Source organism: Gopherus flavomarginatus, chromosome 8 (genome assembly GCF_025201925.1).
Source record: "Gopherus flavomarginatus isolate rGopFla2 chromosome 8, rGopFla2.mat.asm, whole genome shotgun sequence".
NCBI classification, from domain to species: domain Eukaryota; kingdom Metazoa; phylum Chordata; order Testudines; family Testudinidae; genus Gopherus; species Gopherus flavomarginatus.
The window spans coordinates 82085892-82111304 of record NC_066624.1 but is presented as its reverse complement, the minus strand read 5'-3'; the positions used below and the strand labels follow the sequence as shown (position 1 = coordinate 82111304).

Sequence of the window (25413 nt, the reverse complement as noted above, 5' to 3'; positions counted from 1 at the left end):
ATGATGCCTTGAAAATCTTAAGAGCATGCAGCTGCACTGCTTTTAAGAAATTATAGAAGAGAGAAACTTTATTCTTAATTAAATTATTAATTTGGGGTAATGGATGAACTGAACTTAAATCTTTTTAATGATAACTTTATAAATAAAACTTGGATAATAAACTTCTTAAACTGTTTTTTATTCCATAGCATCAAGTGAGGATTATGCAGAATATCAAAGTGTGACACGTTTTCTAGACCTCATACCTCAGGATACATTGGCTGCTGCTTCCTTTCGCTCTAAAGCATACACAAGGGCTGTAATGCACTTTGAATCATTCATCACGGAAAAGAAACAAAATATTCAGGAACATCTTGGATTTTTGCAGGTTTTAATTAATTTTTTATTTCATTTAAAATTAAGATGAAAACAGATGGGCCATGTTTAGCTGTCAACACTTAAGGTTACCCCTCCCTTTGTCTTTTCTCAAAGATTGCAGATGTGGCTAGGCTGTTGCTGTCTGAAGCAGCAATAGATAGTTACCTATCTTCAAGCAGCAAGGGTTATTCCCCCTACTCATCATGTCTGCTTATGTGATAAGCTGGAGGAGGTTTCTCTTTAGAAGAAAACAAGAAATTAAATAAAAATCTATAATTATCACTAAAATGGCTCCTTTTTTCAAAAAAGAACAGTTTTGTCTTTCAATGAATGTGACTCTCTTTTTAAAATAAATAAAAGCTAGTCATGATTTATATAAATAAAATATTACAATTATGAAATTTTTTTATAAAGTGAAGTAATTTATGCTAAAATAGAGGAAGAGTGCACACCGTGTGTATTAAAAAGATGAATTATTTTCAAGCAGCATAGTTAACTTATATGTTAGCTGAGTTCCTGTTAGAGTTCACTTCTTCTCATGGTTGAAGTTGCCCAATGATTTCCTAATTTGAAAAATAATCTAGGACACTCCTTCTGTGATGTGTAAGAATCATATGTATTTGCAACTCTGTATTATACAATTTACTGCATAACACAGTACTTTATTTTATCCTTTGTGTAAGTTGCTTCAAATAAATTTGATATGGTATCCATTCAGTAACATGAGATTGTTGTTACTGAGCCATATGAAAATTAATGATTGAATGACTGAAGTTCGTGTGGAAATTTGGCCAGCAAAATCTTCTAAAATGTCTAAAGATTTTATTGTTCAGTTATGTGATGTCTTAGAGTCATAACTTGTAACTAAGAACTCTGCTTTGGAGCAGTTTTATATGACAGTTAAGTAACATGCTTGATTCTTAACACATTATACAAAGGTCTTGTTGTTGGCCTTTGTAGCTGAACCACTGTGTTTGATTTATGTTTTCAATTGTAATATTTTCCATGTTCGAAAAAAGAAATTATATGCTGCCATGCATGAACCAGATGGAGTAGCAGGGGTAAGCGCAATTCGGAAAGCAGAGCCATCTCTCAAAGAACAAATCCTTGAACATGAAAGCATTGGTTTGCTGAGAGATGCCACAGCTTGTTATGACAGGGCTATTCAGCTGGAATCTGACCAGGTAAAATGACAGACACATTCTTATTTCATCATCCAACAAAAAGGTGAAAAAATGTAATGATCGAGGCTTAGAATATATATGTAAAATATGAACATTTATACTGCTGCAATAACTGCATATGAGTTACTATAAACAATACTTGGCAAACAGGAGCAAGTCTTTCTCTAGCTTCCAAACACCTTTAATTTAAAAGTGAAATTGAGATGTGTATGGGGGTGAGTGTGTTGATGCAACAGCGGCCGCTTTGGCCAAATGCAAGATTGCACCATAGTTTGCTTGATATGGCAGGGCAGTCAGTCGGTTTCCCTTGCATGAGTCCCAGTGAGGTGCAGGAATTTTCTCTTTATTCTTGGTGGGTCATGTGGTCCTGGTCCCCAGGGGGTCTGGAAACCTCAGTTCTCAAGTCTCTGAGAAATAAGTTGGGGAACCCAGGCCCGCCCATTCCATTGGGTCAGCGGGTAGCGATTGATCTATCGGGGATCGATTTATCGTGTGTAGTGTAGACGCCATAAATCGATCCCCGATCGCTCTCCCGTCGACTGCTGAACTCCAGCTCAGCAAGAGGCAGAAGCAAAGTTGATGGGGGAGCTGCTGCAATCGACCCCGCACCGTAAGGACGCGAGGTAAGTCGAATTAAGATACGTCGACTTCAGCTACGCTATTCTCGTAGCTGAAGTTGCATGTCTTACGTCGATCCCTCCCCCTCCTGCCAGTGTAGAGCAGGCCTTGGTCTCTATCTCTGTAGGCTTTTCAGCCTGTTGATCCGATCGGCCTTTCTCAGAGTTGTCTCTGCACAGCTTCTCAGCAGCTTGCTGTCAGAGTTTTCCTCTTCAGCCTGCTTGCTCCTCTGGCAGCTGCCCTGCCTCTTTGCTTCCTAGCTCTTTTATTCTCCCAGCTGCTGTGAGGCTGCCAGTCAGCTTTGGCTGACAGTACCTGCATTAGCCCCTGGGTTGCTGGGCCACAGGAGTATATTACTCCATGGCAGTGAGTTTGTCATAGTATTGTTCACAACTTTGCCTAGCAGTTCTCAAACATATATACTAAAAAAACAGTTTTACTTTGTTCTGAAACACACCTTAGAAATTACTTGTATCAGCTGAGATTCTTTTCCAGGAAGTTCTGTTCACATTTGATTTTTTTGGTGTGAATTTGGTTATTCTTTTTAGCTGTAATAATTTAATTATTTAAACATTTTTCTTTCCATGTCATATTCATAACAAGAAAAATGTAAAAGAATAATGAAAAAAACAAAATTGATGTACATGCACCCAGAAGCTACCAACATGATATCTCCTAATTATACGCGATGTGTATTTTGATCTATTCTGTCTGCATTTCTAGATCATTCATTATCATGGTGTAGTGAAGTCCATGTTAGGTCTTGGTCAGTTATCTACTGTAATCACTCAGGTGAATGGAGTGCTTGCCAACAGGTAATAATTTAATACAACCCCTGTTTGAATAATAAAAAGTTCTTCTACAGCAGGTGTATCTAGAAGTGTGGAAATAGGATTTTATGGACAAAATGGAAACATTTAAAATTTCTCTAACTTCAGGATTTCAACATTGTCTGAAATGCTGCTACTTCATTTGTGTATAATACTCAGTGCAGATAGATATATGCTTTAATTTATTCAAGGAAAAAAGAATCCTTCATTGTTAGCGTATGGTTGATTGCCACATATTTGTTCTTTGTTTTGTTTTTTTCCAATATACAGTTTTCCTTGCACAGTAGTGAATTTTGACCAGAAAGTTCATCTTTTATAATCATAAAATATGTTCCTAGTAAAGTATATATACTATTTGCAGACACAGTTTATAGGATGTCAATTTCAAAATACTATAAATTAATCACTTTTTTTTTACTGAATGTTATTCATTACAAGTTAGCATACCTTTGATTTTCAAGTAATATAGGGGTTTTGCTGTTTAAGAGTTAGTTAATCTATATAATGTAGAATTAATGCATTTTGTGCCAAGAAAATATAATGGCTATAGCACTGGCTGGTTTTGTATTGTATTCTGATTGTGTGTACTTTTTATAGGCCAGAGTGGACATCTGAATTGAACACATATAGAGTGGAGGCAGCCTGGAAACTAACACAGTGGGATTTATTGGAAAATTATTTGGCTGCAGGTAGTAAACTAGATATCAAAAATTTTGTGCAATTATATATGTTCAAATTTGGCTAGCTTCAACCAGAAGGCGTTTGTTGCAAATTTCTTGGTCTGTGAAATATCAGCTGGTGTTAACTCTACAGTTTTTGTAAATTTATCTGATCTTTTATGACTGGAATTTTCAAGGGATCATCAGGCCAAACACCCCTTAGGCTCCTTAGAAAATTCCACCTATAGGATTTCTAAAAGCACATATTGGCACAAATTGCTTGAAATCTCTTGGGACTAATAAAATAGTAAAGTTGTACTCCTTTTTATGTTGTCATAAATTTTTTGAAATCTGTTTGGTCCAATTCTGATTAAAGTTTGTTTGAGCAAGAATTTCCACTAAACATTTCTCATATATTACACTATTGACAGGCTATGACAGAGATGCTGTAACAGTTTTTGTAGATGGGGGTGCTTAGAGCCATTGAACCAAACTGTAAACCCTGTATATAATGGAAACCACTTCAAGCCAGAGAGTGCAGCACCCATGGGCTATGCTGTATTGCCTGAGCAGCTAAAGAAATGGAATTTCTGATTCTTTGTTTTCTAGATGTAAAGTCCAGTACTTGGAGTGTCAGACTGGGACAATTGTTGTTGTCAGCCAAAAAGAAAAACACAACAGATTTTTATGAGACACTGAAAGTTGTTCGAGCAGAGCAGATTGTACCCCTCTCAGCAGCAAGCTTTGAAAGAGGGTCCTATCAGCGAGGATATGAACACATTATCAGGTATTTTGCGGCTTCTGTATACCACTTCACTGTGTTCAAGAACTAAAGAACTCACTTTAAAATGCATGTATCTCATCCATGTAATCTACAGTAAGAACTCTTCATTTTCAATGATAAATGGTGCTGACTTGTTGGTGTCTTGTGTTTTCTGACAACAGACACATATACAATGCCAATTGCAAACCTTTCCTGCTTGACTGAGATTTTGTGTTATATCTCCCCTTGAAATATTCATAATTTTTCTTTGTAACTGTTGCACTCTCATCAAAAAATCAGCAAGTTAATTCATATATGCTTGTCAGAAAATGAACACCTCAGACCAATTCCTGCCCTAAAAACACTACAGTTAAACCTGAAATTTAGTCCAGTGTGTTAACTCCACTAATTTCAGTGAGATTTTATATTTACACATCTGTAACTGAGAGCAGATTTTGGTCCTTCATTTCTAGACTCAACACGAGTAGAGATTATTTTCCTTTAAAGGCAGTTTAGTGTAGTTGAACTGAAGTTTAACTTAAAATACTGTAGAAGTTGCATAAGAAAAAGGTTCAGTGTTATCTTTTTATATCCTATACCTCCACATGGCAATGAAGACGTGGTTTCATGCAAAATATACATTTTAGCTTGCTTACCAACTCAGTTTTTAAAAAAATGCTGTTTTATGTACCAGATAGGTTTTATGCTTTTATAGGAAGATGCCATTCAAAAGAATTCTACATTTCCAAATGCTCTTGACTATTTACAAGCATTCATCTTGTCACTATTCTCAAATCAGCTATACACTCTCCAAACTTATTTCTCATTAACTAGTAGACTAAGAACTATTTAAGTTCTTAACTTTGGAATTTCAACAGTGACAAAGATCTTTTACCATTTCTATAAAAGTTATTCTAATGGTGGTGGTATATATTCGTAAGAATTATTGCTAAAAGAAAATGGCTATAATTGTTTTAAAAATATTGCACTCATTACCCAGCTGAATTTGCCATTGAAGTCAGTGAGACTTTTGTTTCAAGAAGGAATGCGGGATTAAGCCCATACTTAGCAAACTGCATTGCTTCTGAGCTCAGTTTATCTATTGTTCAGAGAGGAGGTGGTGAGAAAACAACAATCAGTTCACTACCTTAGATGTTCTTGATATATTTTCTTTTAAGGAAGCATGGTATTTTGGATTATTCATGTGGTCAGCTTTGGGAATGAAATGACAAATGCTAAACATATGATACATGTAACTGAAAATGGCAAACAATTTCTAAAGTACATTTTCATATCCTTTCACCATAGGTTACATATGCTGTGTGAACTGGAACACAGTATTGTACCATTGTTTCAGCAAATGGATGATGACCATGGTAAAGAGTCTTTGAACTGGATTGCTCGTATAGAAATGACACAGAACTCCTATAGAGCAAAAGAACCCATCTTAGCACTCAGAAGGGCTTTGCTTAGCCTCAATAAAAGGTGAAGCTATGATTATTTCTTATCCTTCCATGTTGCATATCAATCGAATACTAGCTTTTCTCTTATTCAGTAGTAGTATTTTTGCACATATTAGTGAGTTATGATAAGAATCTACTGAAATTTACATTATAAACAAAAACAACCCTGTTAAATTTCAAATACAAGACAGAAGTGGTGTTTTCCATGTAAGAGAGGTTGAGATCAGCAGGGAAAAATAATTATTTCCAGACTTAGGGGGGATAAACAACAGAGAATAAAAGTATTATGAATGTTTATTTAAATTGACTTTCTTTTTAATAAACAGTTTAAGCTATTTGAGTTTTATTTCAATACCTTATTATATGTATCTGAGATTGTAATGGCAGCACTTATAAATGGAACTTTTTGGGGGAAAAAATCACCACAGACAGGATTACAGTGAACTAGTCGGAGAATGTTGGCTCCAGAGTGCCAGAGTTGCAAGAAAAGCTGGTCATCACCAAACTGCATACAATGCTCTTCTGAATGCTGGGGAATCCACGCTATCTGAACTATATATAGAAAGAGCAAAGTGGCTGTGGTCCAAGGTAAGCAAAAAAGAAATGAAATGATTCAAATTTAAGATACTTTTATTCTTTTATAGGTAAGAATGCATCTAATTTAAACAAAAATACAATAAATGTGTAATGTTAATGCATTTGTAAGAGTTATGAATTGACTCTGAGTGCTAGTGGTTTTGAGAAATGCAATTAAAATAAATGTAGTAAATTGAACTGCAGGTGCAACTGAGGAGGAGGTCAAGCATGCAGTAAATGAAAGTTTCTAAACTTAGTTCCTGGACAAAATGAAGAAAATTGGTAGATGCTCTAACTTTTGTTATTGAAACTAGTATTTATCAGTAACTTAATGGATGACAGTAGGTGGATGTTTCAGTAGGGAAAGCTAAAGGGATTGTTGGAGCCTTGTTTGTGCAGTCATAAACCAAGGCTTTTACTTACTTGTCCCCAAGGTGTTACAACTGTGAACATAACATTGTTTTTTCTTGTTTAGTAAAAGTAAACTGTTCTGTTTCTTTAAAATAAACAAACAAAAGGCATATGTTGAAGAATGTTTTCCCTCTTTCTCGAAGGGTGAAGTGCATCAGGCTCTCATTGTTCTTCAGAAGGGAGTTGAATTATGTTTTCCTGAGAATAAAGCAGCAGCTGACACCAAAAGTCAGCTAATCCATGGTCGGGCTATGTTGCTGGTTGGCAGATTTATGGAAGAAACTGCCAACTTTGAAAGCAATGCAGTTATGAAAAAATACAAGGTGAATACAACACAGTTTTTAGTAATCATACATTCATACACAATTTATTATGTACATTAAAGTAGAGCCTAGAGACCTCAAACAGAGATATAGTCCTCACTATGTTAAGCACTGTATGAACATGTAGTAAAAAAGACGGTCCTTGTCCTAAGGAGTTTACAGTCTAGGATAATTTAGTTAAACCTCTTGATACATAAGTTTGTAACTCCCAGCAAGCGCTAAACCTACCTTTGGTGTCATTGAAGTCAATGGAGTTATATGAGGAATAATTTTGTGGGTTTTTTGCTAACGAATTTAGGAGTTGAAATTTTTTACCCGTATGTCATTGGGTTACTTTGAAGGGACAGCTTGGCAGATAGTGCTTGCTCACTGTCCAGTGTAGAGAATGTCTGTTGATCCTCCTTAATCTTACTGTGATGCTACTATTCTCTAGAGAGCTAGAAAAGAGTACAGGGCCCAATAATATCATATTGCCTTGGAAAGAAGAGTGTCGCCTACTGAATCACCAGTTTATCAAACAGTTTTTCTAATGCTTGTCTAAAGACAGGCCTGCTCAAGGTTTTACACGTGAGATTTTTCACATTTATATTTCTGTCTTGCTACAGAACTAATAATCCTGTAGCTAAGTCATTTAGAAAAGTAAGCATAGAGAAAGTCTCAAAATCAAATTCATACTGCTCTCCACATGGAAAGCAGTGGAATCCCATCATTGGGCTATGTTTTTGGGATTGCTAAGTTATTTGGTACACCTCACCTTTGTTCTGCGCCAAGCGGCAGGATGAACACAGCTGAATCTTACTTTTAGTGCCACCCTATTCCTGCAATATTGCTTTAAAAAAAAATTTAAAAGTGTATCAGAAACTTTACTGTCAATAGCTTTGTCATTCAGATCAAAAGTTGTATATGATACTAAATAGACTATGAAGTTTGTAGACTGGAGAATCCAACCCTATATGTTAAATGTATGGAATTAAGAAAGGAAATTGTAGGCTGACTCTCAAAGTCTTTGACAGTGAAATCTTTTACCCAGCATGTCCCAAATTGTCATGAGACACAGAAAAAAGAGGGGAAAAAAAGAAAATTCAAGAAAGCCAGAATATGTCCCAGTTGGAGTGGCTCCTGTCCTGCAAGACTGGCTGGGTTTGGCTCCTCATTTCAAGCATTGCAGCCTGATGCATGGGATCACAATGCCGCTCACTCAAATTTAGAGTGGCTGCCCTCCATCGGGGCTGGACCAAAACTGAGCGGTGCTGACATGACCCTGTGCGCCAGAGGCAAGGTCACAATGCCCAGATCAGGGAGCTGAGTCTAGCCAGCCCCATAGAGCAGGAGCGACTGCTGAGGGGTGAGTGCGGGTGGGTTCATTCTGTAACTCCCCAACCTCTGGTGGCAAGATTTTTTGTTGTTTTAATTTTATGACTCCTCCCCCTTCAAAACCTTGAGGTGGTCACATTAATGGAGGTGAGCCCAAAGGAGGTCACGCCATAAAAAAAAATTGGGAACCATTGTCTTAGGCTATGTGGTAGTCTCCAATGATAAGTGAGAGAAGCTCTTTTGCCAATAATATACAGAATGCTTAGAAAAGGTACTGTTGGGAACAATTTGTCATTGTCAGACAGAAACTGGATGACTTAATATACTCTTTCTCCTCTAACTTCTGTGATAGAATTCCCTGCATATATTTGAAAGATCTTACTTTTAGAACAAAAATAGAGAAGCAATGAATGATTCTGGTGTTTCACTAGTCAAAAATGGGGAAAAAAAGAGAAGTCAGGTGCTGTTTGTAGATGAAACACTTGGTTATGTTAGTTTTAAATAAACTATAATTTCCTCTATTAGGAATATCCTCAAAGATCTTTTAGACAGACAAGGTGTATGAGGTAATATCTTTTATTGGAACAATTCTGTTGGTGAGAGAGACAAGCTTTCGAGATCCACTGAGATTTCTGAAGAAGCTTGTCTTTTTTTACCAAGAGGTGTTGTCCAATAAAAGATATTACTTAACCCACCTTGTCTCTCTAATATCCTGGGACCAATACAGCTACAACAACACTGCATACAAGGATCCTTTTGTGCTGTCTTGTCACCAGATCGGGGAGGTGGACCTAAACCAGACACAAATGATTTGATACCTCTCTCCCTTGTACCTTGTATAATCACTTTTCACCTGTGCAGAGTGGATATAAAGCACTACTGATTGGCTGTGATATCTTTTATACCCACTTTACACAGAGGTAAATAATAAAAGTTTTCTGTCATACAAACAAAACCTGTCTTATTTTAAATCCTCTTCCAAGAAAGATAACTTTTTTTTTCTTTTTTTTTTGCAGGATGTTACTTTTTTCTTGCCAGAATGGGAGGATGGACACTTTTATCTTGCTAAATACTACGATAAACTGATGCCTATGGTAACTGACAACAAGATGGAGAAGCAGGGAGATCTGATTAGATATATAGTTCATCATTTTGGAAGGTCAGATGATATAGTATCTTTACTTTGGTTTCTTAGAAAGATAATTATATTGATAACATAATCAAACCAATTCATTTTCCAAAAATTGTTCTTGTTTTTGAATGCTAAAATTTATGTGTTTCTGTCTGACTTCAAATTTTTCTGCAATAATTCTTAAGAAGAAGCATGGATGGTAGAAAAATTATTTTATTCTAGATCTGTATTAATTATATATTGTATTAATTTTGTTAGTTAAAGGGAAATTTATTGTTAGATTCTTGTGTTTTCTTCTATTTAAAATGAGTGGTGTTTGCTGTCTCAAAATGAAATGAGACAAGGCTAGCTGTTACTAAGTTAATGAATATCTTTGTGCTTTTGACTGGAGCAAGTTTCTAAGTGATAGATGCTAATAATTCCTGTGGATGTCAGTTAGTGAGCATTATATGTTACAGTAACAGACATTACAAAAGCCTAAAATAGACATATAAACATCAGAATAGATATGTGCATCACTTTAAAGCTCTACGTTTGTTTGCACATTCTTAAATATGTGGTATAAAAGGCTGAATCTTAATTATAGGTGTGGATATGTAATTGCAGGTCTTTACAGTATGGAAACCAATTCATTTATCAGTCAATGCCAAGAATGTTATCTCTGTGGCTTGACTTTGGAGCAAAAGCATATGAATGTGAAAAAGGTAGAACTTTTTAGTACTGTTTTTCTGGTATGTTACATTTTCATAAAAGGATGTAGAAAGAGCTGTGAAACCTGTATAAAATTCTGTTGTTTTGGCTTGTATGCCATGTATTTTGAAATGCAGCCCAAATGACCCAATCCATTATATTTACTAAAAACAAGAAAGTGCCTGAGGTTATATGCACAAAGTATATAACTGGTGAACTTTAAACTCTTTTGCAAAAAATTGCATAATTTAAAGCAAAAAAAGTTATACATTACCAGATGTCACCTAAAAGCATTTTACGTGATTATAACCCCCCTCAGAATTGAATTAATAATTGTAAACATTTGTTAAGCATGCAACATTAATTTCAAATTAAAGTTGCCAAAAGTAAGGATACAGAGAAAAATAAATATGTTGCATGTACCCTTTCACCAACATCAAGCCAGTTCACTGTGAAAACATTTGCAGTAAAGTGTTCAATTTTTTCACCTTTGCAGGACTCAGTAGCTTAAGGAGTTTTATTCAAACTTAAAACCAAACCAAAGCAAAATCTTTTCTTTTGGGCAGTGTCCAGGCATGCAACATTTCTGTCCAAAAGTCTTCCTTTGGAAATTTCACAGCAGGCATGGGGTGAGACACACAAAAGGGGCTGTTCTGGCATATGCCAGCTGATTATGGTCCCCCAGTGGCATGACATTTTTCAGAGTGCAGTAGCATTCCAACCACAGCTCTTCCTGTTCCTGATGTCTGCTGGGTGCTGTGGTGGGTGTGGTGATATAGGAACTGGTATGCCTGCTCCACACTTTCCAAGGGCTCTTTTTTCCTCCTCCTCCCTTCATCTTGCCCCAGATATACACACCAGAATCTCTACCTGAAGAGATCTGATGGCTTTCAGCCCCCGTGCACTATTCTGGGGAAGTAATCTAGCTTTGTGCATTAGCATTAATAGTGGCCTTACCTGTAGCATTTTTTACTACCAAGTAAGGAAACACTGTAATAAAATCGATGTTGGTAACCCAAGCTATGTAGCAAATATGCTATAAATCACTTATTCTTGCACATACCCCAGTAATGTATGACATATAGAAAATATAATTGCACACAAGCCAGTTAATTTAGTTTGTTTTCAGGGACAAGAAATGGGGCTGAGAGAAGCAAATAATTTTTCAGTTTAAAGGCTTGCTTATCCATGACAATGGGAGTTCCGCAAGTAAAGCAAATGTAGAATTGTGCATTGAATTTGTGTATAATACTCAGAGAAACTTCAGGGTGCATGATTTTTGTTTAAAAAAACAAAACAAAAAATCATTAACAAATGAGCGTAGTTCTTTAGATTTGTAGCTTGTTCTTTTATAAACTTGCATTTTAGAGAAATATGATTATAAACTTACTGTATTGTGTTTTTCCAGTTGGTCGTCCTGATCGTGTACAGATGAGAAACGATTTAGCTAAAATAAATAAGGTGATTACAGATCACACAAATCAGTTGGCTCCTTATCAGTTTTTGACAGCATTCTCTCAATTAATCTCCCGAATCTGCCACTCTCATGAGGAAGTCTTTGTTGTTCTGATGGAGATTGTTGCCAAAGTGTTTCTAACCTACCCTCAACAAGCAATGTGGATGGTGACAGCTGTATCCAAGGTAGTTTGATAAGGATAGCTGTATTTTTATAAAAGTTCATGCAAAATCTATCTACGAGAGAGACATTTGAATAACCTGTTTACTGTATGTTTAAACAAGGTATTTAAATGGGCAGCTACTGAGATATAAGAATGTGATATTCTGCCCCATTTTGTACAGCACAAAGATTATAATTTCATTGTTTTCTAAATTCAGAGACTATAGCTTGAAAAATGTAGAGTTCAAGAATCTCAAGGCTTTTTTCTGTCATTTTAAGCAGTTTTGGGTTTTTTGATACTTTTACTACCTGGTGTGAATATATGAAGTCTTGAAAAGCTGTGGCATTTTTAATGAAACTTAATACTGAATATCTTTGATTTGTGCTCTATTTTGTTAAACTATCTAACATCAAATATCCTGCAAAAAATACAATTTTTCAATCACTTCAGGATTGTGTAATGGAGATTAAATTTAGTAAATTTTAACTTTATCTTCTTTTGCAGTCCTCTTACCCAATGCGTGTGAACAGATGCAAGGAAATCCTAAACAAAGCTATTCATATGAAGGCATCTTTAGGAAAATTTATTGGAGATGCAACACGCCTGACAGATAAACTACTAGAGCTATGCAACAAACCGGTACTTGTCCAAAAAACAAAAGAAACAACAAAACCAACCAAACATATAAAAACAAGACTTGCAGATCAGACATAGTAATTAATGTTACGTAAAATGTTTTTAAATGTGTTATGCAAAATATTTTTCTGTAGCTTGCATCAGCTAATTAAAGTAAATAGTCTCTGAGTAATTCTGATAAATTGGGGTATCCTGTAAAATGTTCTGCTGACATCTGAAATCTATTAGACAGGACGAAATAAAGATTTTGGAGCTAAAACTTAAATAACGAACTAACATGATTGTTTTAAATATTTGTTTTCTAGGAAGGTTGCCTGTCAATTTTGTATAGAGAATTCTTTTCTAAATAAGCATCTTATTTATATTAACAATATTTTTCAATTATGAGCCATTTTTATGTTGCTTTTATGTTCCATTACTTATGGTCAGTGATTTTTTCCCTCCATTAACTTTTAAAAGATTTTAGCCTACTCTTTTGAACTATCTCTAGCGTTAGTGGTGAACCTCTGAACTTGTTATCTGGGATAAAATTCAGCAACTTCATTTAATGAAACTAAGTGGGAGAAGAACTAAAATACAGAGACATTCTAATGGACCACATTTTAGCACAAATAGAAATCTTGAAACTTGATACGTTTTTTCAATGTTTGGTGAAAATTATTCCATAATTTGAAGAGAAAGATAGTGATATTATTTTAAGACTTACTCAGTATTTTAAGCAAAATGTTTCTTGATTGATTTTTATTTATTTTAGGTTGATGGGAACAACTCAACATTAAGCATGAGTGTTCATTTCAAAACACTTAAAAAGCTAGTAGAAGAGCAGACATTTAGTGAGATCCTCATTCCTTTACAGTCTGTAATGATACCCACTCTTCCATCGATTCCTGGCACACATTCTAACCATGACCCTTTTCCTGGACGCTGGGCCTACATTGCGGGCTTCGATGATACGGTAAACTTCTTCTCTGCTCATAGTTAGCTGTAATTTATTAAAATGACATCTAAAGTTGAATTTTCTACTTAATTAGCTAGAAGTGAGGTGAGGAGAATGATGAGAGGTTTCTTAATAATTATATTTACTGCTCAAATAAGAGTGCATACTAATTAAAAGGAGCACTGAAGACCAGCTTGATGGCTAGCTTTTTGGTACTACAAGCTGAAAGAAGGGCACTTGTACTAAGATCAAGTTTTGGCTAGGGTCAAATGAGTTGTAAATTAACTAAAATAAGAAGTGCTAGCACAAATGTGGCTGTTAAGATTCCCAAGACTTTGCTGAAGAATAACCGCAAGATTTAATGATTACTTCCGTTTTTCCTTTAGGTGGAAATCCTTGCATCTCTTCAAAAACCAAAAAAGATTACTTTAAAAGGTTCAGATGGAAAAGCCTACATTATGATGTGTAAGCCAAAAGATGACCTAAGAAAAGATTGCCGACTCATGGAGTTTAATTCCTTGATTAATAAGGTTTGAAGATAATTTTGAAAATTTTCTCTATGCTTGTTGAGTAGAAAAATGACAAAGTAATCAACTAATAAAAGTATTTGACTCCCTACATCCTTGAAAAATAAATTTTTATGGGAAAAAATATTACTTCAATTAGTGCCCAGTCCTACAAAGTCTTGAATGTATTCAACTCCCACTGATTTCTGTGGGAGTTGAGGATGCTCGCAGAATTGGGACTTCATTCAAGAAAATAATAGTCTATGTAAAATTTGGAGGAGTTACTTCTTATCTTTCTGCCCCTACCTTACCTTAACCCTGTCTTCTGATAATTGTTTCCCCCTAACCCCATTACACCTCCCTCTTACTGAGGATTTCTTCATTGCTAGGCAATGATGGGTAGATAAAGTTTTGCCATAATCACTGTTTAACAACTATGGAAAGAGACTATTTTTATCCTAATCCTAATCAGTCTTTTTCACTAGTTCACCTAATGTTAATATACTATATTTTCAGTGAGGTCAGTGCTGGTAGTGGCTCTGGAATACTAACCTACTAACTAACCCAGACATTCTTTTAAAGGGTTTATTCAGCCAGTGATCTTTATTGTAAAATCTTTTTTATTTTTGAGGGCAAGTAGGGAAGAGATGTAAGAATTCTACTTACTTTTGATTTACTGCAAATGTGGAATTTCAGAATTTAAAACCCTAGATTATGGTGGGGGAAAGTTAGATGTAGACATAAGGCCATATTGGGTCAGACCAGTGGTCCATCTAACCCAGTGCCAGATACTTCTGAGGGAATGAACAGAAAAGAGCAATTTTGAATGATCCACCCACTGTTGTCAGGCCCAGATTCTGGCAGTCAGAGGTTTAGGGACATCCAAAGCATGGAGTTTCATCCTTGACCATCTTGGCTAATAGCCGTTGATGGACCTATCCTCCATGCACTTATCTAATTCTCTTTTGAATCCAGTTATACTTTGGCTTTCACAACATCCCCTGACAATGAGTTCCACATATTGACCATGTAATCTGTGAAAAAGTACTACCTTTTGTTTGTTTTAATTTTAATTTTTGTTTGCCTATTAATTTAATCGAGTGACCCGTAATTCTTGTGTTATATGAAAAGATAAATTTCCTATTTGATTTTTCCAGACCATTCACAATTTTATAGACCTCTTATCAAATCCCCCCTTAGTTGTCCAAGCTGAACAGTCCCAGGCTTTTTAGGTTTCAGAGTGGTAGCTGTATTAGTCTGTATCAGCAAAAAGAATGAGGAGTACTTGTGGAATCTTATAGACTAATAAATTTATTTAAGCATAAGCTTTCTGTTCTATATGCCTAATCATTTTTGTTGCTTTTCTCTGGACTTTTTTCCAATTCTAATATATCTTTTTTTTTAAATGGAGTGACCAGAACTGCATGCGGTATTCAAGGTGTGGACATACCATGGATCTATATAGTGATGTTATGATTCTGTCTCTTTTATTATCTATCCCTTTCCTAATAGTTCAACATTTTGTTAGCTTTTTGACTACTGCTGCACATTGAACAGGTATTTTCAAAGATCTGTCCACAATGACTCCAAGATACCTTCCTTGAGTGGTAGCAGCTAATGTAGACCCCATCATTTTGTATGTATAGTTAGGATTATGTTTACCGATGTGCATTAATTATCACTTATCAGCATTGAATTTTGTTGCCCAGTTAACCACTTTTGTGAGATCGCTTTGAAACTCTTCGCATTCTGTTTTGGATTTAACTATCTTGAGTTATTTAATACTGTATAGTCTGCATATTTTGCCATTTCAGTGTTCACCCTGTTTTCCAGATCATTTCTGAATATGTTGAACAGCAGTCATCCCAGTACAGATTGCTGAGAGACCCCACTGTTTACCACTCTCCATTCTGAAAACTGATTATTTATTCCTACCCTTTGTTTCCTATCTTTTAACCAGTCACTGATCCATGAGAGGACTTTCCTTCTTCTCCTAATGACTGCTTAGGACTAGTCTACAATGGCAACATTAAATGGCTTGTGTAGTCGCAGCAGAGTGCTGCGAGAGAGTTCTCCCAGCGTCCTAAAAAAACCCACCTCCACGAGGGGCGTAGCTACCAGCACTGGTGCACTGTTTACACTGGTACTTTACGAGGCTGAAACTTGCTGCACTTAAAGGGGCTTTTTCACACCCCTGAATGAGAAAGTTGCAGTGCTGTAAAGTGCTAATATAGACAAGCCGAGGTTGGCTAAAGAGCCATTGGTGAGGGATATTGTCAGAGGTTTTCGTAAAATCCATGTTCACTACATCAGTTGGATCACCCTGTTCACATGTTTGTTGACACCCTCAAAGAATTCTACTAAATTGGTGAAGCATGATTTTCCTTTACAAAGAGAGACTCTTCCCCAACAGATCATGTTTGTTTCTGATAATTCTGTTTTTTACTATAGTTTCAACCAGTTTGCCTGGTACTGAAGTTAGGCTTTATTGACCGGTAATTGCAGGGTTTGCCTCTGGAGCCTTTTAAAAAAAAAAATCATATTACCTTAGCTATCCTCCAGTCATCTAGTACAGAGGCTGGTTTTAAGGGATAGGTTACATACCACAGTTACTAGTTCTGTGATAGATTCTTCTGAACTCTTAGGTGAATATGGTCCTGGTGACTTATTATTGTTTAGTTTATCAGTTTGTTCTAAAAGCTCTTCTATTAACAACTTAATCCTCAGATTTGTCAGCTATAAAGAATGGCTTAGGTATGGAAATCATCCTGGCATCTTCTGCAGTGAAGACCATGCAAAGAATTCATTTAGCTACACTGCAATGGCCTTGTCATCCTTCAGTGTGCCTTTAGCACCTCAGCTTCCCACAAGCCCCACTGACTGACTGGCTAGCTTCCTGCTTCTGATGTACTTAAAATTTTTCTCTTCAAATTCTGTCTTGGCCTGCCTCCTAATACTTTTACACTTGACTTTCCAGGATTATGTTCTTTTCTATTTTCCTCATTAGGATTTGATTCTCAATTTTTAAAGAATACCTTTTTGCCTCTAACCACCTTTTTTTATCTCCTGGTTAGCCATGATGGCATTTTTTGTCGTCTTACTGTTTTGGGGGGTTTTATTTATTTAGGGTATGCATTTAGTTTGAGCCTCTGTGGTGGTGTTTTTAAATATTCTACATGCTGTTTGCAGGCATTTCACCCTTGTTACTATTCCTTTTAATTTCCATTTAACTAGCTTCCTCATTTTAGTATTGTTCCCCTTTTTGAAGCTAAATGCTACTGTGATAGTTTTTTTGGCACCCTTCTGCCCCCCTCCCCCAGATGTTTAAATTTAATTACATTATGGACACTATCACTGATCAGTTCAACTGTTACCTCCTGGACCCGATCCTGTGCTCCTCTTAGGACTAAATCAAGAATTGCCTTTCCTATTGTGAGTTCCAGGACAAGCTGCTCCAAGAACTAGGCATTTACGTTGTCCAGAAATTTTATCTCTGTATCCCTGAGGTGAGAGTCAATATGAGGATAGTTGAAATCATCTATTATTATTGCGTTTTCTGTTTTTGTAGCCTCTAATCTTCCAGAGCATTTCACAGGCTCTGACACCATCTTGGTCAGGTGTTTGGTAGTATAATCCTACTGCTATACTCTTATTGTTCAAGCATGGAATTTCTATCCATTGAGATTCTGTGGTACAGTTTGATTCATTTAAGATTTTTACTTTATTTGACTCGACGCTTTCTTTCCCATATAGTGCCACTCCCCTACCAGCACAGCCTACTCTGTCATTGCTATATATTTTGTATCCTGGTATTACCATGTCCCATTGATGATAATCCTCATTGCACCAAGTTTCTGTGATACCTACTATATCAATATCCTAATTTAATTCCAGGCACCCTAGTCACCATCTTAGTATTTAGACTTCTAGTATTTGTATATAGATACTGGTACATTTTGTTAATATTCAGTTGTTTGCCTTCTTGCGTTATGTTTAAATTGGACTCTTTTATGTTTGACTGTTCCTCACTAGCTCCTATGTGTACTTTACCAACTTCTTTCCTATCCTTTTTGCTAGGATATAGAGTTCCCCTTTTAATAAATTCATCCCTAAGGGATGTCTCCTCCCAAACCATATGCTTCTCCACCTGTCAGCTTTTCCCCAGCCCTTAGTTAAAAAAAATCTTCTACAACCTTTTTTATTTTACATGCCAACAGTCTGGTTCCATTTTGATTGAGATGGACCCATCCTTCCTGTATGGGCTGCTCCTTTTCCAAAAGGGTCCCCAGTTCATAGTAAATCTAAAACTCTCCTCCCTACCCCATCATCTCATCAATACATTGAGACCCTGCAGTTGTGCTTGTCTTTCTGGCCTACCTTTTTCTATGTCATTGGTAACTAAATGTACCAGGACTATTGGCTCCTCCCTAGCATTGCACATAAGTCTGTCTAGTTGTCTCAAGAGATCTACAACGTTAGTATGCCGCATGCAGTTTACCAGGTGGTTCTCCTGGTCATCAGAAACACAACTACCTATATTTCTAATAATCAAATCCCCCATTATTATTACCTTGCTCTTCCTAATAACTGGGGTTCCCTCCCCAATGGGACAAATTGGTTAAAGTTATCAATTTATTTTGATCTTGTGTTTTTGGTGATATTTGGTAATGTTATTTATTTTGTTTTATAAATAGTGCTTAAGAAAGGATGCTGAGTCACGTAGGAGAGAACTCCATATTCGAACATATGCAGTTATTCCACTAAATGATGAATGTGGGATAATTGAATGGGTGAACAACACGTCTGGCTTAAGAAATATCCTGATCAAACTGTACAAGGAGAAGGGTAAAAAACTTGTATATAAAAATTCATGTGAAGAGGACAGACAAAGAGCAATGAAATGAGATAAAGTAGAGATATATATGTTGTTGTCGCAGGATTGATGCACCTCATTACCCAGGGGGGTGCGGGTCAGAGGTGCATCACAACCTCACTGTTGAATTGGAAGGGCTGTCCCACGTCTCAGGCAGCACAGCCCTTACTCTCAGGCAGTGCGGCCTAGTGGCCAAAGTCTGTAATACAGCCTTAGTCACAGAGCAACGGGGCTCAATGGCCAGAGTTAATACTTCAGCCCCTTGCTGTCAGGGCAGTGCAGCCTAGAGGTCAGAGTTCGTACTACCGCCTTTACTATTGGTGCAGTGCAGCCCAATGGCCAGTGTTGGTGATACGGCCCTCTCTCAGGGCAGTGTGGCCTAGGGCCAGAGTCCCTAATATTGGTGAGTGGGACCAGCACCCTGGGGTGGGTGGTGGCCAGGATAGGGGGACCTGGGCCTGCCCTCTTCTCCGGGTCCCAACCCAGGACCCTATAGGTAGCGGGGTTGCCCACCACCAGCTCAGCCGAGCTCCACACGAAACATGCCACGACTTGGTCCAGTTCTATAACCGTTTCCTGCCAAACTTCCCGGGGTTACTTCCTACCCAAGTCTCTGGGGTTCTCTGTCTCAGGGATTCTCTGGTCTCTCCCCTCTCTGTAACGTCCCATGCGAGTGTGTCATGGTCCATCTCTGACTGGCTAGCCTCCACATCTTGGAGTGCAGACGGTCCTCCCTCAGGAGCTAGCAACACATCTCTTTCCCCATGGAGGTCAGCCCAGACTGAGCTGCTTTGCTGGGTTTTATATCCTGCTTCCAGCTGGAGCATGCCCAGCAGAGCTAAAAGAGATGGGTTAACCCCTGCTGTACCAGTGCAGGGTGATACACCCTGTCACAAACTTATAGAAAATCTTTTTAGATTTATAAATTTTAGGCAAAAATGAGCTCTGCGATGCATTATCTTACTTGACTGTACAGTACCTCTCAAACCTGGAGTTATGTGGCTGATTTATGCTGCCTTTGTTTGGATGGGATTGTAGCTCTCAGTAAATGAGACAGAAAGCAAGTGATCAGATCCCAAACTTCTAGACAAAACTGAGCTGTAGAAGGTGTGATAATTTCATTCTGCTGTCCAGCCTCTCTTCTAATTCGTAACAGATGGGTAATGGAGCTCATCTGTGGACTTTGGAGATGTTCCAGTGTTGTTGCTAGAGGCTCTAGGACTAAGCCCTGACCTTCAACTCAAGCCCCCAGAAAGAATTTCCCATTTGTTATGAATGAGAAGAGAAGATTCTAGCAGAAAGAATATTATCTTTATCCTGTCCTGAATTCTGGGAAGATGCAACAGATTGTATTTAGCCATTACCAGCACACCACTGGCAGATTTTTTGTTGTACTCATAAATGCAAGAATATCTAAACTTGCTATTAATGTTTTTCAGGGCATCACAAAGATAAACCTAATGTGGCTTTCTTTTAGTGCTGAGAATGTAATCTTCTTAATCCAGTCCTATGTCACTAGTATGCTGCTGAAGCTCGTCATTAAAAGGAATATGTGTACAGTACTAAGCAATAAAATAATGCTTGGCTTTTCTTTTGTGTTAGGCTTTATATCCATTCTTATTTTTTGCTTGTCACTTTTATGATAGTTGTTTTTAATCTTTATCATTTATCAAATTAACTGCCACAGTGACTTTCCAGTGAAAAATCAGAATCCTTTGCATTTCAACAAACTTAACTTTACATTGAGCAGCATCATAAAATCATAGTTGACCAATGGAAAAACTTTTTTTTAGGGCTGTCAATTAATTGCAGTTAACTCACATCATTAACTAGAAAAAATTAGATGCCATTAAAAAATTAATCACAATTAATTGCACTTATACCAATAGAATACCAATTGAAATGTATTAAATACTTTTGGATGTTGTCTGCATTTTCAATATTGATTTCAATTACAACACAGAATACAAAGTGCACAGTGCTTAGTTTATATTATTTTTATTACAAATATTTGCACTGTAAAAATAATAAAAGAAATAGTATATTTCAATTCACCTCATACAAGTACTGAATTGCAATCTCTTTATTGTGAAAGTGTAACTTATAAATGCAGATTTTTTGTTGTTGTTGTAACATAACTGCACTCAAAAACAAAACAGTATAAAACTTTAGCGCCTGCAGGTCCACTCAGTCCTACTTCTTATTCTGCCAATCGCTCAGACAAACAATTTTGTTTACGTAGACAAGAGATACTGCTATCTTCTTCTTGTTTACAATGTCACCTGAAAGTGAGAACAGGCGTTTGCATGGCACTTTTGTAGCTGGCATTGCAAGGTATTTACATGCCAGATATGCTAAACGTTCATATGCCCCTTCATGCTTTGGCCACCATTCCAGAGGACAGGCTTCCATGGTGATGATACTCATTAAAAAAAAATGTGTCAATTAAATTTGTACTATACTCCTTTGTGGGGAGAATTGTGTGTCTCCTATTCTATTTTATCCATATTCTGCATATATTTCATGTTATAGCAGGCTTGGATGATGACCCAGCACATGTTCACTTTAAGGACACTTTCACAGCGGATTTGACAAAACGCGAAGAAGGTACTGATATGAAATTTCTAAAAATAGCTACAGCATTCGACCCAAGGTTTAAGAATCTGAAGTGCCGTCCAAAATCTGAGAGGGACATGGTGTGGAGCATGCTTTTAGAAGTCTTAAAAGAGCAGCATTCTGATGCTACAGAACTCAGAAACTACAGAACCCAAATGACCAAAAACGAAAATCAACCTTCTGGTGGTGGCATCTGACTAGGTGGTGAAAATGAACATGCATCAGTCCTCACTGCTTTGGATCATTATAGAGCAGAACCCATCGTCAGCATGGAAGCATGTCCTCTGGAATGGTAGTTGAAGCATGAAGGGGCATATGAATCTTTAGCGCATCTGGCACATAAATATCTTGCAACGCCAGCTACAACAGTGCCACGTGAACGCCTGTTCTCACTTTCAGGTGACATAAAGAAGAAGCAGGCAGCATTATCTCCTGCAAATGGTAACCAACCTTATTTGTCTGAGTATTGACTAACCAAGAAGCAGGACTGAGTGGACTTGTAAGCTCTAAAGTTTTACATTGTTTTATTTTTGAATGCAGTTACAAAATTCTACTCTTGTAAATTCAACTTTTATGATAAAGAGATTGCACTACAGTACTTGTATGAAGTGAATTGAAAAATACAATTTTTTTGTTTTTTATTATGCAAATATTTGGAATAAAAAATAAATATAAAAAATATAGTGAGCGCTGTGCACTTTGTGTTCTGTGTTGTAACTGAAATTAATATATTTGAAAATGTAGTAAACATCCAAAAATATTTAAAATAAATGGTATTCTATTGTGTTTAAAAGCACGATTAATCACGATTAATTTTTTTTTATCGCTTGACAGTGTTACTTTTTTTGTACTTCGTCTGAGTCGACTACACAGCACTCACAATTTTCTGAGCTGCAGATGACAGTAGAGGCTTTGTCTTTCACATGTGTCAACTGGCATGATTGATGGATCATAAGGATTTTATTGTGGAAGGGAATTTGTTTACTTCATGTAACCTGGCTCAGCCAAGATCTGAATTTGTAATGTGCTTGCACAGCTTCCTTTTTTCCTGAGTTGCCAATACTTTTTAAAATATTAATTTAATGAAAACCTGTTCTAATTTTGGTATAGTTGGGGGGGACACCCTATATAATAAGACTTGGTTTGCTACATCTAATTGAAATCTTTTACAGGAGTCTATATGACTGGAAAGGAGCTACGGCAACACATGCTTCCGAAGTCGGCACCTTTATCTGAAAAGCTGAAAATGTTCAAAGAAACTCTTCTGCCCCGACATCCTCCTATTTTTCATGAATGGTTTCTGAGAACATTCCCTGATCCTACTTTATGGTCAGTTGCTATGATCATGTTAGCTTAATGACATTAGCTTATTTTCACAAAATGTAAATGAAGATAAAGCAGATAGAAAATGAAATATGTACTAAGCAAAATAAGACTGGAGCTTTTCACATAGAGCACAAAAGCTATTTAAAAGCTCTAAATTGTCTAAAAGGTTGTGCAAGGGCAAGTGATCCTAGGTTTTTACACTGGATCCTTATTTTCTGTAGGTACAGTAGCAGATCATCCTATTGCCGTTCCACTGCAGTGATGTCAATGGTTGGTTACATACTGGGCTTGGGAGACCGCCATGGTGAAAATATTCTTTTTGATTCTTTGACTGGTGAATGTGTGCATGTGGACTTCAACTGTTTGTTCAATAAGGTAGGAAATGTCTTTCTGATCTTGCTTATTTTTTAAACACTTATAAGTTCAAAATCCACAAATCTCTCCTGCTTTTTCAGTATTTCTTTTATTTTGAGACTCAGAATATCTATAATGATATTCATATATCATTGTGTTTCCTATTCAGATGCTTTAGAGTATATGAACCTATATATCCAGTGGGAAAAAAAATCTTACACAAAGGCATTATTGTCCTATATGCCATGATAATTTAAAGCAGTCTTTGTTCAGGCAGCATCACATGAGCTTTCTTTGGATGCACTAAAATGTCAGCACACGTGAGAGTACTTGCTCGATGTTTACAAAACATTCTTTCATTCTTTCTGTCTGTCACTGCTGTTGTGAATAATGTAGTTTTGTACATCAGTCACTCAAAAGAGAATTTGTCGTGGAAGAAAGTGGCATTTTCTTTTTAACTATGGCCAAAATGGGTTTTGGTATTTCTATTGGACAATCTAGTTGGTGTTCGGCTTAATTCAAAAATATGTAATATGGGTCCTGGTCAACTAGTAGTCCTGTTAAATCATCAGTGCCAACCATTTGGCCTTGTTGGTCCTATTCAACCTTGTTTTTGAAACAAAATGTTTTGACTATCTATAAATTATGCAAATAATGAGGATTTTAAAACTATCATCTGAACTTGCCTGAGGTGATGGAACAAAGATAACACATCTTGAAAGCTGGTGTATGATTTAAAATAGAAATTTTTGAGTAATTCTCATCAATCTTTCACCAAACTCCTAGTATATGTCACCTTTATTATTCTATATCCCATATCTATCTTCAATCCTTTGCTCATGCCATATTTTCCTAAATGGTGAGATGGACTTGTGATATGGCCAAATGTCTGCTAGCTAGGATGAGACCTCCAGAAGCAATGCTGACATAATCTATTTCAAATCTATGCCAGAATCACCTGAATTTGGTTTACTCTAATGGCAATAGTTAGGCAGGATAAGTTACTTGTTTGGCCTGCAATGGTCTGACATACAATTTGGAAAAGAAACTTGATAGAAATAATAAATCAGAAAAATTTGTTCTGAAGTTAACTTTAGATTTAATTAACTTTTTATTAATTTGCAGGGGGAAGCTTTTGAAGTTCCAGAAATTGTACCTTTTCGCCTCACTCATAATATGGTCAATGGAATGGGTCCAATGGGAACAGAAGGTCTCTTCCGAAGAGCTTGTGAAGTCACAATGAGGCTAATGCGTGATCAGAGAGAACCTCTAATGAGGTAAATAGCAATTCGTATTTTAGAGGTTTTTATAATAAAATTATCTAGTTTGATATAAACTCAAAATGTTAACTGTGGTCCCTGAGCCAGTTCTTTTGGGGAGAGAAAAAACTCCTCTTCCAATAGCACAGATTGAGTCTGACATGCACTTTATGTATAAAACAGTATAGCTAGTCAACATATTTTGTTAACTGTAGAGTTACTTTCTAACTAGTAATAAGAAAAAGTACCAAGGTTTACTGTGGATAGAAGTTTTACCATCTTATACTAAACTTCTGTTTGTTCTCAGAATATAACTTTGTTTAGTTTTTATTTACCTCAGATTGTCTCTGCTTTAACCCTCTTCTGCTTAGTTCTTTAGAGCTAGATTCTCAGCTGCATTGCTCTTCTCAGGTAGTGGAGGAATCCTTGGCTGCCTGTTTGAGAAAGCTGTAAGTCACTGTGACCAGGGTCCCAATGGGGGCCAGCTATGATCACTCAGTTAGAGTGAACTGCAAAGAATGGGGCAGACAGTCCCCATCAAGCTAGTGGGTATTCCACCACTTAGATTTACAAAGCCAGCATGAAACAGCTTCTTTATTACCTTACTGGTTACTCAGAAGTCCAAACAACACAGTTCCCTTAAAGTGATCCAGCCTCAGGCCTCCAGTCAGGTACCCACATCAGATATAATGAAAAATTCTGTAAATCTTATTTCATCATATAAAGGAAAAGGTTCTGCCAATCCCAAAGGATCTGACACATTATCTCTCAGGTTAATGAATGTTTCACCTCTTACCCAAATACACGCTACAGTCAATTCTTATTAACTAAACTAAAATTTATTTTAAAACAACATAAAGAGAATACGGTTAGATGATCAATATATACATATAGACTGAGTTCAATTCACTGAGGTTCAGATTCATGGCATAGACGATGAGCTTTGTAGTTGCAAAGAGTTCTTTCA

General features: G+C 36.7%; 1 protein-coding gene across 6 annotated transcripts in view; it reads left to right on the top strand.

The window, feature by feature from the left end:
• Positions 1–25413, top strand: part of ATR (ATR serine/threonine kinase) — a 72693-nt gene that overhangs the window by 39901 nt on the left and 7379 nt on the right. For 4 of the 6 annotated variants that reach the window (XM_050965765.1, XM_050965769.1, XM_050965768.1 and 1 more), the window contains exons 28-45: positions 189–367; positions 1377–1541; positions 2883–2974; positions 3587–3678; positions 4258–4435; positions 5720–5896; positions 6303–6462; positions 7005–7184; positions 9515–9657; positions 10237–10334; positions 11729–11961; positions 12444–12578; positions 13330–13530; positions 13899–14042; positions 18713–18863; positions 22680–22836; positions 23055–23208; positions 24313–24464. In XM_050965765.1, the coding sequence (XP_050821722.1) occupies positions 189–367; positions 1377–1541; positions 2883–2974; positions 3587–3678; positions 4258–4435; positions 5720–5896; positions 6303–6462; positions 7005–7184; positions 9515–9657; positions 10237–10334; positions 11729–11961; positions 12444–12578; positions 13330–13530; positions 13899–14042; positions 18713–18863; positions 22680–22836; positions 23055–23208; positions 24313–24464 (2791 nt within the window). Of the gene's footprint in view, positions 1–188; positions 368–1376; positions 1542–2882; positions 2975–3586; positions 3679–4257; positions 4436–5719; positions 5897–6302; positions 6463–7004; positions 7185–9514; positions 9658–10236; positions 10335–11728; positions 11962–12443; positions 12579–13329; positions 13531–13898; positions 14043–18712; positions 18864–22679; positions 22837–23054; positions 23209–24312; positions 24465–25413 lie in introns of those variants that run through there. The other 2 variants (XM_050965767.1, XM_050965770.1) reach the window with 2 other exon arrangements.